Source organism: Oncorhynchus kisutch, linkage group LG14, assembly GCF_002021735.2.
Source record: "Oncorhynchus kisutch isolate 150728-3 linkage group LG14, Okis_V2, whole genome shotgun sequence".
Lineage (NCBI taxonomy): Eukaryota > Metazoa > Chordata > Actinopteri > Salmoniformes > Salmonidae > Oncorhynchus > Oncorhynchus kisutch.
In genome coordinates this window covers 30,224,820-30,239,959 of record NC_034187.2, presented here as the reverse complement: position 1 = coordinate 30,239,959, position 15,140 = coordinate 30,224,820, and the positions used below count along the sequence as shown (strand labels likewise).

General features: G+C 42.5%; 1 protein-coding gene across 2 annotated transcripts; it reads left to right on the top strand.

Moving 5' to 3' along the window:
* Nucleotides 1-733: 733 nt before the first annotated feature.
* LOC109903999 (zinc finger and BTB domain-containing protein 18.2-like) lies at nucleotides 734-7,767 on the top strand. 2 transcript variants are annotated; one of them, XM_031788220.1, is made up of 2 exons: nucleotides 734-939; nucleotides 2,294-7,767. In XM_031788220.1, exon 2 carries the CDS (start codon nucleotides 2,308-2,310, stop codon nucleotides 3,880-3,882), a length of 1,575 nt encoding a protein of 524 aa, XP_031644080.1. In that variant the 5' UTR covers nucleotides 734-939; nucleotides 2,294-2,307; the 3' UTR covers nucleotides 3,883-7,767. The 2 variants fall into 2 exon arrangements, with proteins under 2 accessions (XP_031644080.1, XP_031644079.1); XM_031788219.1 differs by lacking the exon at nucleotides 734-939 and adding an exon at nucleotides 1,283-1,872.
* The last annotated feature ends 7,373 nt before the right edge of the window (nucleotides 7,768-15,140 follow it).

The window sequence follows — 15,140 nt, the reverse complement described above, 5'->3', positions numbered from 1 at the left end:
ATCTGAAACCTGTGGATTTCTGATTCAGTTGACAGTCTCATTAATCTATTTCAATAGCGGGCCTACTTACACAATACAGCTTGGGTTGTCCTGACTGAGAGAGACCAATATGAGATTGATCATTTTAGGTCATTCAGAGTGTGTGTCACTGTTTGTCATAGAATTTTTCTATGACCGGGCGGGTCGTTTCCTTCACTGGGTGGGTCGTTGGAATGTTTTGCCAAAGTAGAGTATGCCCACTTCTACCACTACAGCACTGCTTGTGATCAACTCCTCATTGAGAAATAAACATGTTCATTGAACAGGTTCCATCAGTCCAAAAGAAAAGATCAAAGTGTATATGTTCTTATAGATGTGACAGAGAGTTGGGGTTATGGCAAGTTGCTCCTAGCTTCATGGTTAGATGTATTCTGGGGCCAGGGAATTCCACCCCATCCAATATAAATTGTACCAACAAGATAAAATACATATCTGTTGGAATAGCCTATCAAATGTATTGTTCTGACTCCTTCTCAGATTCAAATATATAGAACCGGAGCATAACTGTCTCTTCCATATAGACCTACATTAAAGACAAGAAAGACATTTCTCAAAAACGTTGGCATATATTAAGCACATAAGTCTTTCAAAGCGTCAATCAATTCCCAGGTGGACATATTCTCGAAAAGGGAGATGGATTTAGGTCAAATTGTGTTATCAAGGAACATTGCTACTTGCTGCCTCTGTGCGAGTTCATGCAGTAGTACAGAACGTATTGTGGTCGGCGTTATCGCGAGACTGGTCCATTAACAACCTGCTTGACACACAGCACTGAGTGCAGCTTGCCTGCCTGGGTCGAACTGAGCTAAAGAAACGACAGGAGAAGCTGCGAACATCTGGCCTAACATCATGAAAGGACCTCGGAACATTTAGAAAAACACGGTGACTTGGCAAATATCTGTAAGTATTGCGTTTTGACAATGAAAATGTTGAAACCGAAAGTTATAATACACTGCGCTACCTCCGTGCAGCTCAGTTGGCTTGGTCAGCGACAGTTGCTGAGTTCCTTTGCTGTTAAAGGCTTCATGCCATGCATTACGACCATGTAGGCTTATCTTCCTGCGTTCTAGCCTGCTTGTAGTTTTCCTTACGTTAAAACAGGCCAAACTAGTGCGCGTAAAGCAAATGATTGTATGGTCGGGTTTATTATAGGTGAGGCCTAATTAAAAGTATGATATGGACATTGATGTTTGTGCTTTTCGTCTGGTCTATTGCTATTTTATTTACTTTAAATGTTGTTACACCAATATAACGTTTTTTTTTTGTATATAAAGTATGGTTGACCAGTGCGTATATTGAACAACGGCTGTTATAAAGTTAACCACATTGACTGTTGTCAAATGTTTTTTTTGTTACTTGAATAATAGACGAAATGTCGGAAAAAGTTTAATATTTTAGTGCTGGGACTGATGCAACCTCTGAAACAAGTTTCTCTTTTGTACGTAGCTCGATTCGGAGTAGGTTAACATATGGTAAGGAGAGCACAGCTGGAGGTAGCGTTTCCATTGCGGTGATGTCAGAGTAGCTGACTCCACAGCTTGCAGTGTATTTAGCGAACAGAGCACCAGTTTACTCACTCCCCCGAGCTTTTTTCTTAACCTTGCCCGATGGGCGAGTGCTGGTATTCACAAGCCTGAGTGTTTGTTCGTCTATTTTGCGTTCTAGGTCAATTGAACGGTTCCTCATGATTGTTCAGTGATTACGAACAGCCGAATAGACAGAGTTTAGGTCTGTGTGTGCGACTGTGCCCGGTCCGTCCTGTCCGCATTTTCATGGGAAGCGCAAAAACTAATGATCAACTAATCGGACTGCTGTTGGTCACTGGAGAGAAAGGTAGGAGACGTTTAGTTACTGGATAACACTAATAAACAGACACCGCAAGTTGTAATCAAGAAATCTGAATAATATACAAATGTTACATTGATTTAGTAGGCATATTGATGCGTAAAGAAGTCGATATGAAAAGGATATTTACCATATTGTAATGGCGAAATTAAGTCCGATTTGAACTTTTTTTTGTTGACAACTGTATGTGGAAGTCTTCCGTTTTGATTGCCAATGTTTGCTTTGCAGTGATTGACTACTTTGTTGTTTTCTGCAAGTTTTATTATTTTTCCTGTCCATTTCCTTTGGGGTTGGAATACTTTTGTTTGTAGTTGTCTCAAACACTAGATGAGTTGTTAACTCTCTGTGGCACCCTCTAAATGGCTGCATTTCGTTTATTCAATATCCAGTTTTTCCTGTTTTTCATCAGGTTATGAAGGAAGAATGGAGTTCCCAGACCATAGCCGTCAGTTGCTGCAGTGCCTGAGTCAGCAGCGTCACCAAGGTTTCCTCTGTGACTGCACTGTTCTCGTTGGGGAGGCGCGATTCAAAGCACACAGAGCCGTGCTGGCCTCATGCAGCATGTACTTCCATCTCTTCTACAGGGACCAGCCAGACAAAAGGGACGTTGTGCATCTGAACAGTGACATTGTGACAGCCCCGGCTTTCAGTCTGCTCCTTGAATTTATGTATGAGGGGAAGCTGGAATTCAACACTCTGCCAGTGGAGGATGTCCTGGCTGCGGCCAGTTACCTTCACATGTATGATATAGTGAAAGTGTGCAAAAGTAAGCTGAAAGATAAGGAACTATCCACCCTGGATGAGAAGGTTAGCGAGGGGATAACACTGGAGAACTCCTCAGACAGCGAGCTGCACGGCAAGCAGCCAGGGCCAGGCCGGCGAGAGACACAGACACAGCAGCAGCACCAGAGAGCCCCCCCGGGAGAGGAGTTTCACATGGACAACAGCAAAGTCAGGCTGGCTGTCACAGATTGTGATAGGTCTGCACAGAGCAGACAGAAGGCAAATGGTCACCCTGGCAGGTCCCCGGACCTTGTAGGTGTCAATTATGTGTCAGCAGAGGCCGAGCCCTGCGTCCAAACAGCTGGAAAAACAAAAGCTGATGTCAGTAGTTCCACAATATTGTTGTCCCAGAGGTCCCGGGCTTCAGATGACATGGACTGCGCTCTGGATTTGTCTTTCAAGCCACTGTCTAGCAGAGATCCCTTACACCCCTCCTACGTCTCAGGACAGCTGGCCCTCGACAGCCAGCAGCAGGGCACTGAGCCACTTGTTAAAGACGAACACGACTTGCTGTCAGAGCAGGAGGACAGTGAGCCGATGAGCCCGGAGAGCCAGCGCTTTGGGAATAGCGCCAGGAGCTCAGTGGTGACAGGGTTCACTGCCCTCTTCCCAGGCAACAACGGCTCCACGGCGGCCCTGCTCTCCCAGGAGGAAGACCTGATGGAGGAGGGGGAGAGCTGTGGGGGAAGGGAGGGTACGAGAGGCAGAGAGGGCGAGGAGAGGAGGGGGAGGCTGCTGGGGGACAGTGAAGAGGAGGATGACCTGGCTTCCTCGGACATCTCCACTTCCAGTGGGATGCTCCTGCCCCCGGGGCAACAGGTGTGTGTGTGCCCACTCTGCAGCAAAGTGTTCCCCAGTTCCCATGTGCTCCAACTGCACCTCAGCTCGCACTTCCGCGAGAAGGACGGGGCACGCTCCAAGCTCTCCCCTGACGGCTCTGTTCCCACCTGCTCACAGTGTGGCAAGACCTTCTCCTGCATGTACACCCTGAAGCGGCATGAGCGCACACACTCTGGCGAGAAGCCGTACACCTGTGGCCAGTGCGGCAAGAGCTTCCAGTACTCTCATAACTTGAGCCGGCATGCCGTGGTTCACACACGTGAGAAGCCTCATGCCTGCAAGTGGTGTGAGCGGCGCTTCACCCAATCTGGGGACCTGTACCGCCACATCCGGAAGTTCCACTGTGGCCTTGTCAAGACCCTCGCCATTGGATAAACCCCTCTCACCAGTGCCATGAAATAAGACAAACGTTTTATCACTCCCTGAGTACTACTGCGTATACTTTTCTAGTTATACATATTTACAAATGAATAACGACATAACCTTTTGGAATTCTACTCTGTGGCATTTCTTAAGTTAAATTGTAGCAACTTTAGAATGCACAAAACTGGATTTCACTGGAAAGATGTTGGGCTTTGTCATTGGACTATGATTTAGTTGCACAAAACTAACATGTTTTTCAACTCAAGCTGGATATACTGTATGTTAAAGGTGGACAAATCAGTTGCACTTGTCTATTTCTGTTATTGGTACTGCAAAACTGCTGAGCTGGATGAAGAGTATTCTGCTAAAAGAAACATTTCTATGTACATACCTTATGTGCAAGGAAATTATAGCACAAAATCCTGAATGGATGAACAACGTCTGAGTAGTGTACATGGAGTAGGAGAAACAAAAACCATCCCAGAGTAGCAGTATATTTTCTTTTTTAAATCCAACCTTATTTATTAGTCTACCTGCTTAACAGGAACAAATATCAAAAGGCACTGAAAAAAATATTTGAAGTTGGAATACTGGATTTTTTTTGGGGGGGATAGCTAGTATTTAAATTTTCTTTATGGTAGGAATGAAGCAGACCACATAAATAATGTTACCTAGAATAGAGGACTAAAAGAAAGATGAGTGGCAAGGGTTTTTAATATCATAGTAAAATGGAGCTTGTCCTGAAGGAATTCATTTTGCTGCACTGGCCTTTCAATGTTCATCACAGCTTGCTTAGAATCAGGCTGCTGAATGAACATTAGAAGTGAATTGTATTATCACCTTTACACTCTAGCATGATGCATACAGTTTCACTATGAAGTGAAAGAATGCCTGTATCACTGGTGCCTACTGAAATTCTTGACACTCCTGTTGTTCTCAGGCAAGCATGGGACCTCTTGCCATCAATACAACTAATCTGTTGGCCTTCAAAAACGTGGTTAGCACTTTCCATTTACAGTACATTAATACCAGGAAATAACTTGGTCACTCTGTGATAGTATGGCAGTTGACTAACCAGTGTACTTAGAAAAATTTAATAAATGTGGCATAAATCAAGCTTTTATTGATTAACAGTTGACTTCTTTTTAGTAAGTTCAATTTCTGGGTTAATTTTCTGTATTTCAGCACTGTAAAAGAAAGGGTAACCACATGTGAATATTCTATTGCTGTCCATGTAATAATGCTGGAGACATGCCCCGATAGACAGGGCAGAGAGTGGGTGAGGTGGTAAATATATACTCTGTGTGCCTCCGTGCTTCTCTGAGGAGATGGTGCACTGTGGATATCTTGTCGCCACGCTGTTCGTTCATCAGAACTTCATCAGTTTATTTTGCCCCTTGCATTTACTCTTATACTGTCCTGTCTATTTTTCTGTTAATGTTGAAGTACTACTGATAATGTTTGAGTGAAACCTTTGGTGAAACTTAGCTTGACAGAGTCCTTGGACAGAATATGTACTTTATGAGCCTGTTATGTGTTGGAAGGATTTCATTATAGTTGGGTTCATTTTGATGATATACATATGGATTCCTACAAGGTGAGTAGAACTAAAAGTCCAAGAAATTTGTTTAATCTGTCCTGAGAAGACTTGATCAGAATTATTTATTAGTTTAACTTGGTTCAGGGTTTACTTTAGGTGTGATCTGTTAAGATGAGCTAATTTCTCTAAGCTTGAAAGACTTTTGATGTCTTTCCTTGGTATTGGGGCTGTTTTTATTACTTTCTGCAAATCCTGTTACTGTAATGAATTGGTCTGTTAATGTATCTTACACAGAATTCTTTAAGTATTCAAGATTTGTCTCACCAACCGTAGCGAAGCACTTGTTTTGAGCATGCATATAGTTTCAACACTGATATTGTCTAGGCTGCTATTTCTTACTATTTGTATATTTAATGTAAATATATATTATATTTATCAGTGTTGTTTCTCTTTATTACAAGAACACATGTAGAGTTGAGAAAGCAAGGTGTCTTACGAAGGCTTCAATCTCTTAGGGAAGAGTTCATGTCTTCCCTCCCCCCATTGATTTGGGCTTCCTTTTTCCTGTCTCACTCCAGTGAATTTGGTTTCCTTTTCATATTTAAGGTCTCATAGGCCATCTCTTCACTACATATCAGAAAAGGGAATAATATTGCTATGACTGCTGTTCCAGCAGAGGAAGCAGTTATTCACAAGCCCAAACACTGATTATGGTATAGAATATCTATAGAATTCCTACAATACGAGCATTGTTCTCCTGTCCCAGGTAGTTCTCAAGGGATAATTTTTCATCTCTGCTTTCGCTGTGGGGAAAAAGGCTGCATGAGTCTCTTTGCACTTTTCGTATTGAATGGAGCCATTGGAATGTGAGAAATGCATTTAGCAATGGGAGATCTGGGAGACAGTAAACAGGTGCATTGTCTGGAGGCATCAAAGAACAGCCCTCAATTCCCAGCATGCATTAGATAAGTGCTTAATTGTTATTTTATGTGGAGAGGATACCACAGCGACTCCATAGCATCTTTATCAACACAATGTCTCTTTAATTGTTGGTGTTTCAAGAACCTGTTTGATTTGAGGTATTGCAACACTGATTAATCTGATTTTTATAATAGGAAAAGTAGGTAGGTAGTATTTATTAACATCCAGTTATACCTATTTCATCATCCACCCACTGGAATGAGTTTCCCAATATTTCATGAAGCTGTGTGTTTTCAGAAATGTCATGTAGTGTTAACAATGAGTGGTATTTCAATCAAAACACAGGAATGTAGATTCATTCTTGTATTTTTTTCTCACTCTTTTGAAAAGATTTTTTTTTTTACATGATGCTGTTGAAACAATGATTTATTGTTTTTCTCATGTACACATGCAGCTGTGCAGGGTTAGAAAACTGTAAAATCATCTTGCTGGTTTCTCAGTCATTATTTATATCTCCAGGATCATCACAGAATGTGCCTTGCAGACACAAGTGTTGCACCTGGAGTTGCCCTTTTTTGTACACTAAGTTTGCCACAGACTGCTGTGATGACCATACAAACTTCTGTTAATTATTATTTACAAATAATTCATGGTATCAAAATGTCAACAAAGCCCATTGTTTCTTCCTCCTTTTAAAGATGAGTTTCAGAATTGGAGTTCACTACTGTTAAATTCATTGAAATCTTTGTAAAAGTTTTTGATCTGGAATTCAATGTAATGTTAAGCAAACTGAACGCAGTTATTTGTTTTGTTTGGCTCTAAGCCAAGTCCATGTTTAGGAATGAACCTAATTTTGTTCCATATGATGTCATGTTTAATGTGAAACACTGAGATATAGATTTAATTTATGTTTGAAAACTCATGCCGGTGCTCCTGATCGTGGGGTTACGTTTTCCTAATTCATGCTATAGGATTTTACGGTCTAAAACTGAGTATTAGGTTACATTTAATACTGGAATTTTGTCTTTGGCAGGTTAAGACTGTGAAATTGTGTATATTCATGAGAAATATTTATTGAATTGTTTCTTGTGCAACATTTGACTGTCTCAATTCTTATTTGTAAAATGAACGATGCTACTAAATGTCAATGGAAATCTTTTTAATAGAATTTTTAGAAGTGCCATTAGAATGTAATATAATTTTTTAATAAGAAAGGTATATTTTATAGTAATCAATTGCTTCTGTGTTAGTGGTTTATAGATTAGGGGACAACTTATGCAGAATTGGCATTGTAGAACTCGAGGCAATTTATTTGTATGTTTTTGTTTTTGTGTGCGTTTTGTTTGCCCTTTCCGAGTGTTCTTGTGTGCGTGCTGTGGAGATGTGACAATCTTGAGTTAGGTCTTTTATTAAAATTATGCATAGATTAAACAGAACCCTTTTCTGTGACTCTTGTGGATTTCTTTCTTGTGTTTCCTCAACATTGTCCATGTGCACAGCTCTGGCCACTTCTATTTAGTTATTTAATCCTGTGTTTTGTTCTTTACTGACAGTCAAACTAAACAGACAGGCTTTTCCTCCATAAATCTGTAATTATTGTCATGGGAAATTGAAGTAGTAATACCTACTTCATTTTTCCAGTACCGACCTTTTAGATATTGTCAAGGAGAGTCTTCATTGTTGCCTGCTCACAAGCAACACCCGATCAGTGTGGGGGTAGTGAGAGGACTGTATACTAACAACACAATGTGATAATACTGTGGGTCTTAGTCTCTATCCCATTGAACCCATAAGCTGCATCCAAGGACAGGATCTTTAGCGGTGGCATGTCATTATTCCAGAGTTACTGACAATAGTCTGCAGAGAAAATACCTATGCATACTTTCAATTGTTATTTATCCTTATATTAATCACCTTCCATTTCCTTTTAATGAAAGTAAACTTAAACTTAAAATGCTGGATTAATTTACATACATGAGCAAACAAACAAAAAGATCCATGAGTAATTGGGGATCTCCATTCCAATTCACTGGTCATTTTCTTTGCAGAGGGGTCTTAATTATTCCCCCACTGCACATCTAAAGAAATCCAGCTGCTCTGCTATGCATTACCAATAGGGATGAATTGGGAGTTCCCACCATCCTCCCCCACCCAGCACACCCATTCTGTGGTGCACTGACAAGGCAGCATCCACTCAGCCCCCATCCCACCCCCGAACTACTGCCCCAACCGTGGCCTCATCCCACCACTATTGTGTGCGTGGGTAGTAGCTCAGCTGCTCCCATTGTCTGCTCCAACTCACAAGCACCTACTTTATGCACAGACAGACAACACTGCGGTGCTGGCCAGTCATCCACAGCACAAAGAAAATAAGGTCCTCCGAAGATCATTCATAAACACCCTGAACGGCCTCCTGTACAGTACCTCCCAGTAAATAAGGGCCCTCACACTGTAAACATTACTTCAGTTCTCAGGGATTTCACGTCACGATCTGGATGTCACTTCTGCACTAGGCCATCACGTACAGATTTTTATCTACATGAACCAAACCTGAGAATGGAAAGTATGGGCCATGTGATAAGGAATAACTGTGGATGTAAGGGCTGTGATGTGTACCCTTGAGTTAAATGATAGAATAGTGAAAACTTTCCTGGTAAATTTAGATGGTTTTTGACCTCTACAATACTCTGTTTTTATTTATTCCCCAGTTTAGAGGCAGACTTGGGGGAAGTTGCGATGAAAGTTGTAAGTGTCCACCACCTCACAAGGCCAGCGGTGGGAGCCCTTGACCTCTGAACGGACTGCCAGGGACAGCTGGTGTGGCCCATGTTTATTTATTTATTTCTTAACAAAAGACAGGTGGTCAAACTTGAAAAGGGCACACACACACTCCCAGCAACAAACAGCTTGGTACAAACATCCAGTCTCGATTCTCTTATCAAGACACTCATCTGCGGCATAGAGATTCTTTTCACTCGCAGACAAATCACCATCACATTGCTCTCATGGAGAGACAGTAACAATGAACTCACAAACACATTGTGGAAAGGCTCTCTGTTTTAACATTGTGATAAAAGTATTTTTTTCCCTCAGTTTATTTGTTCACACAATTGACTTGGTTACATTCAAGTTCCCCGACAATACATAAGTTACATTAAGAAGTTGAATATATGAAGGAGTGAATTAGTTAGACAGTTGTAAACATAAAACATATCACTGGTTTTCAGTTCATGCTGGGGTTCCCTTGTTTGGAGTGACTCGTCCAGGGAGTGCCAAGACAGTGTGTCCTTGGTCCACTGCACAGCTGCCACTTACTCACACTCAAATGACGCATATTTATAGCAGCAGTATCACTGGGCTCGGCGCTCGCACTCCGAGCACAGCTGGTCCCCAAAAGAATGGGCGTAAGACAAAGCCACACGCTTCCACTGCAGTTGATGTCCAAGTCTGTCCAGTCTTAGAAGGAAAACAGTGACCTGTTTCTTTAGAGTACCAGAGGTAGGGGTGTGATGAAAACCTGGTCATCTCTCTACACCCATCGCAAGACCCTGACAGCTGCAGGTTCTGATTTTAAGGAGTGCATTAACACAATGTCATTACAGAGTTCAGAGAGCAAAGGGAGAAGACCCCCAGCGCTGGCATCCACCTTTTAATTAACGGAATATTTCAAATAATTATTTTAGATGACATACAGACATGTACACTCTGCAATGTGTTTACTAGGATGGCTAGAATTTGACCCAAGTCTACTACTTTGAAAGGCTGTTTATGGCACACCAACTCCATCATCGCAGACACGCTAGACCTATTACAATTTGCATACCGCACCCAACAGATCCATAGACGACGCAATCTCAATTGCACTCCACACTGCCCTCACCTACGTAGATAGGAGGAATACTGTATGAGAATGTATTCAATGACTACAGCTCAGCGTTTAACACTATAGTCCCCTCCAAGCTTGTCACCAAGCTGGGGAACCTAGGACGAAATGGCTCCTTCTACAACTGGGTCCTGGACTTCCTGACAGGCTGACCACGTGGGTGGTGAAGGTAAGCAACATCACCTCTGCCATGTTGACCCTCAACATGGGGGACCCACAGGGGTGTGTGCTTAGTCCACGCCTGTACTCCCTGTTCACCCACGACTGCATGGCCATGCATGACTCCAACACCATCATCAAGTTTCCTGATGACATTACGGTGGTAGGCCTGATCACCAGTTATGATGAGACAGCCTAAAGGGAGGAAGTCAGTGACCTGAAAGTGTGGTGCCAGGTCACAGCCTAGTCTCATAGGCTGGATGTAATTTTGTAAACATAAATCCGAGATACTCAAATTAGTATGACACACTACATGACCAAAGGTATGTGGACACCTGCGTGTCGAACATCTCATTCCATTATTATGGGCATTAATATGGAGTTGGTCCCCCCTTTGCTGCTATAACAGCTTCCACTCTTCTGGGAAGGCTTTCCACTAGATGTTGGAACATTGCTGCGGGGACTTGCTTCCATTTAGCCACAAGAGCATGTGTGGAGTCGGGCACTGATGTTGGGTGATTAGGCCTGGCTTGCAGTCGGCGTTCCAATTCATTCCAGAGGTGTTCGATGGGTGAGGTCAGGTCTATGGGGCCTAGCCCAAACCATGTAAAACAGCCCCAGACCATTATTTCCTGCTCCACCAAACTTTACAGTTGCCACTATGCAATGTGGCAGGTAGCGTTCTCCTGGCATCCACCAAACCCAGATTTGTCCGTCGGACTGCCAGATGGTGAAGCGTGATTCATCACTCCAGAGAATGCGTTTCCACTGCTCCAGAGTCCAATGGCAGCGAGCTTTACTTCACTGCAGCCGACGCATAGGCTGCTTGGCCATGGAAACCCATTTCATGAAGCTTCCAATTAAGAGTTCTTGTGCTTACGTTGCTGCCGAGAGTCAGTTTGGAACTCGGTAGTGAATGTTGCAATCGAGGACAGATTATCTTTATGCACTTCAGCACTCAGTCCCGTTCTGTGAGCTTGTGTGGACTATCACGCGCTGAGCTGTTGTTGCTCCTAGACGTTTCCACTTCACAATAACAGCACTTATAGTTGAACGGGGCAGCTCTAGCAGGACAGAAATTTGACAAACTGACTTGTTAGAAAGTTGGCATCCCATGACAGTGCCACGTTGAAAGTCACTGAGCTCTTCAGTAAGGCCATTCTACTGACAATGTTTGTCTATGGTGATTGCATGGCTGTGTGCTCAATTTTATACACCTGTTAGGTGTGGCTGACATTGCCGAATCCACTAATTTGAAGTGGTGTACCACATACTTTTGGGTATAGTGTATGTAATGTTTGGTGTGTTTAAATAAGACAGATGGTTACTTAAGGCAACAATTAAAGTGGGGTGGTTGGTCTGGGTGGATAGGTAGGCATTTAACATGAATGTCTAGGAACCCGAGGGTTGCAAGTTCAAATCTCATCACAGACAAGTTTAGCTAATTAGCAACTTTTCAAGTACTTACTACTTTTTAGCTACTTTGAAACTACTTAGCATGTTAGCTAACCCTTCCCCTAAGCTTAACCCTTTTAGCTAACTCTTCCTCTAACCTTAACCCTTGAACCTAACTCCAAAACATAACCCTAACCCTTAGCCTAGCTAACATTAGCCACCTAGGTAGAATTTGTCAAATACAATATGTTACGAATTTGCAAAGCTTATGGTATGTTTTGCAAATTGTAACGTACAAATTGTAATTTGTAACATATCATTCAAAATGGGCGATGGACATCCACAAATTAATACATACCAAACAAAATGTAACATACAGTATCATACTAAATTGAGTGTCTCAGATTTACGTATAGAATAATACGAAACCTCTTCCTCGAAGTCAGTAAGACCAAGGAGTTGATTGTGGATTACAGGAAATGGAAGGTGCGATAGGAGGATGAAAAGATTTGTCATAAGCCCTCAAATACTCAAAAAGTTCTACAGCTACACCATTGAGAGCATCTTGACTGGCTGCATCACTGCTTGGTACAGCAACTGCACCACCCTTGATCTCATAGCGCTACAGAGGGGGGGTGTGGACAGCCCAGTACATGACTGGGGCCCGAGTTCCCTGCTATCCAGGACCTTTATATCAGGCGGTGTGAAAGGAAGGCCTGGAAAATTGTTAGACTTCAGCCACCCAAGCCATAGACTGTTCTCTCTGCTTCCAAATGGCAAGCGGTACCTGAGCTAGTCTGACACCATAAGGCTCCTGAACAGCTTCTATCCCCAAAAGCCTTTAGATTTCGAATGAGCTAATAAAAAGGTTACTCGGACGACCTGCATCAACCTTTGTTTTATGCACCGACTCTACTATGCACACTCACTATATGCATGCTCCTCCAGTGGCGGTCAGTGCCGTTTATGATAGGATATATTTTTTTTTTTCATGAGCATGGTCTTATTTCTATTAGCTAGCATCCCTAACATAGCACCTCTGTTTGAGCAGGGTGTTCCAATAGGCTAAACTAGCTAGCCTAATTTGCTAGCTAAGTAACGTTGTGTAACTGAAAGTTACTTCTTTAATTTTGGATAAAATTAATTTGTTAAAAACTGTTTAACTACGGTCTTTCTCTTTGAGTCAACCACTCACCACATTTTATGAACTGCAGTACTAGCTAGCGGTAGCTTATGCTTTAAATACTAGATTAGTTCTCTGATCCTTTGATTGATTGGACAACATGTCAGTTCATGCTGCAATAGCTCTGATAGGTTGGAGGACGTATTCCGGAGGTTGTCATAATTACTGTGTAAGTCTATTGAAGGGGGTGAGAACCATGAGCGTCCTAGGTTTTGTATTGAAGTCAGTGTACCGAGGAAAACAGAAGTGAACTGGTAGGTAGCCTAGTGGTTACAGTGTTGGGCCAGTAACTGAAAAGTTTCCGGATCGAATCCCAGAGCTGACAAGGTAAAAAAAAAAATCTGTCGTCCTGGGCAAGGCAGTCAACCCACTATTCCCCGGGTGCCGTGGATGTTGATTATTGCAGCCCTCTGCACCGCTGATTCAGAGGGGCTGGGTTAAATGCATTCAGTTGTACAACTGACTAGGTTTCCCTCTGGCACCCTACAGAGTGCAGTTGAAGCTACTGTAGACCTTTGCAAAATAGTGTTTTAGTCAATTATTTGGTGACGTGATTATATTTAGTACAGTTTTATCTAAAAAGGTTAACTTTTTATATATTTTATTTTATGGAAGTCACTGAGGATGGTCCTCCACTGAGAAGCATCCTGTGAACTCTACACACTGACACTCCAACACCCACATGCATACAGACTCTATACACACACACAAAATCTGGGCTCCCGAGTGGTGCAGCGGTCTAAGGCACTGCATCTCAGTGCTAGAGGTGTCACTACAGAGCCAGGTGTGATTCCAGGCTGTATCACAACTGGCTGTGATTGGGAGTCCCATAGGGCTGCGCACAATTGGCCCAGCGTTGTTAGGGTTTGGCCAGGGTAGGCCGTCATTGTAAATAAGAATTTGTTCTAAACTGACTTGCCTAGTTAAATAAAAATCTACGCTGCTACGACTGTTTATATATCCTGATGCCTAGTAACCGGATACAGATCTTATCCTACCACTCCAGTATCCCTGCACATTGTAAATGTGGTATTGTCACTGACCCTGGAACTGCTTACTTTCGTGTTCCTCTTATTTCTATTTATCATGTCTTTCTGTTCTACTTGAATTCATTTATTTTTATTTTATTGCTACTGATATTGGGAAAGCGTAAGCAAGGCATTTCACTGTACTTGTGCACATGACAAAAACTTGAAACTTGTTCTGAAGTCCTGTGGAGTGTACATGCCCTACAACCTCAGCAGCCTATTTCCAGTGATGTGTAGCTAGTTTAAGACTTAATTTCCAACATATGTGCTTTGACTGATGGACGCCTGGCCACCCAGCAGCTGTCTGCCTGCTCACCCAACCAGAACTGCTCTTGGACAAACTGCAGAGATCCCCATAGACCAGAGCCACAACTGACCTGTGGAGCATTGGTGTGACTCATGTTCAAATGCCTGTTTCGAAAGGACTCCAGTATAATCTCATAACAAATACCTGTAGCTAATACATAGGGATATGAGTCATAGGCTAGGACCTAGTGTTCAACTATTCAGAAAAAAAGTCTCCAATGAGTCCCCTACTCCAGAAACGCTTGAGGTAAACTTAAAAGGATTCGATGGGTAAAAACCCATTCGGAAGTAGCATCACTGTGTCCTCTGATAGGCCAGATGGAATTTTCACCATATTGCTTCCCTATCCAATCCATTCAAATGTACACGTTTCATTCCTGCAGGCACTTGGCCCTCCGTGGATTGAGTTGGACACATGGTCTCTGGGTTGTTTCTGGACAGGGCCTGGGTGACATGACAATCTTGTTTGACTGGTAATCTGCACTTCCGGGTATGTCCACAACAGAGAACAATTATCCACGGAGCATAATACATGACCCCGAAATCTATAAGTGATGAGCCAAGAAAAAGTGATGACTACAACAGCAGTGTATTTAGCCAAGTCACAGGAATCTTTTACCAGCTCATGTCTGAATCAAACCATGATATATGCTGCCACCTGCTGCTGTGATAGATTACTACTACTTGGTAGAACAACCTTGTTTCAAACATTCAATTATGTAGCCTGCTACACTAACTTTGCACTACCTCCACTTCCCTTATGGGCAGCATGAGTCATTCATGATTGAAATTAAACACATAGATATGAGCTGCACGTAAACTGTGCATGACAAGCAAAGTAGCAAACAAGGAAAG

What these genes read in the sequence shown, in the direction of transcription:
- LOC109903999 (XM_031788219.1), top strand. Translation starts at nt 1,812, where the DNA reads ATGGGAAGCGCAAAAACTAATGATCAACTAATCGGACTGCTGTTGGTC. An exon ending in GTTGGTCACTGGAGAGAAAG is followed by an intron (nt 1,873 to 2,293) that starts GTAGGAGACGTT and finishes GTTTTTCATCAG; the next exon opens with GTTATGAAGGAAGAATGGAG.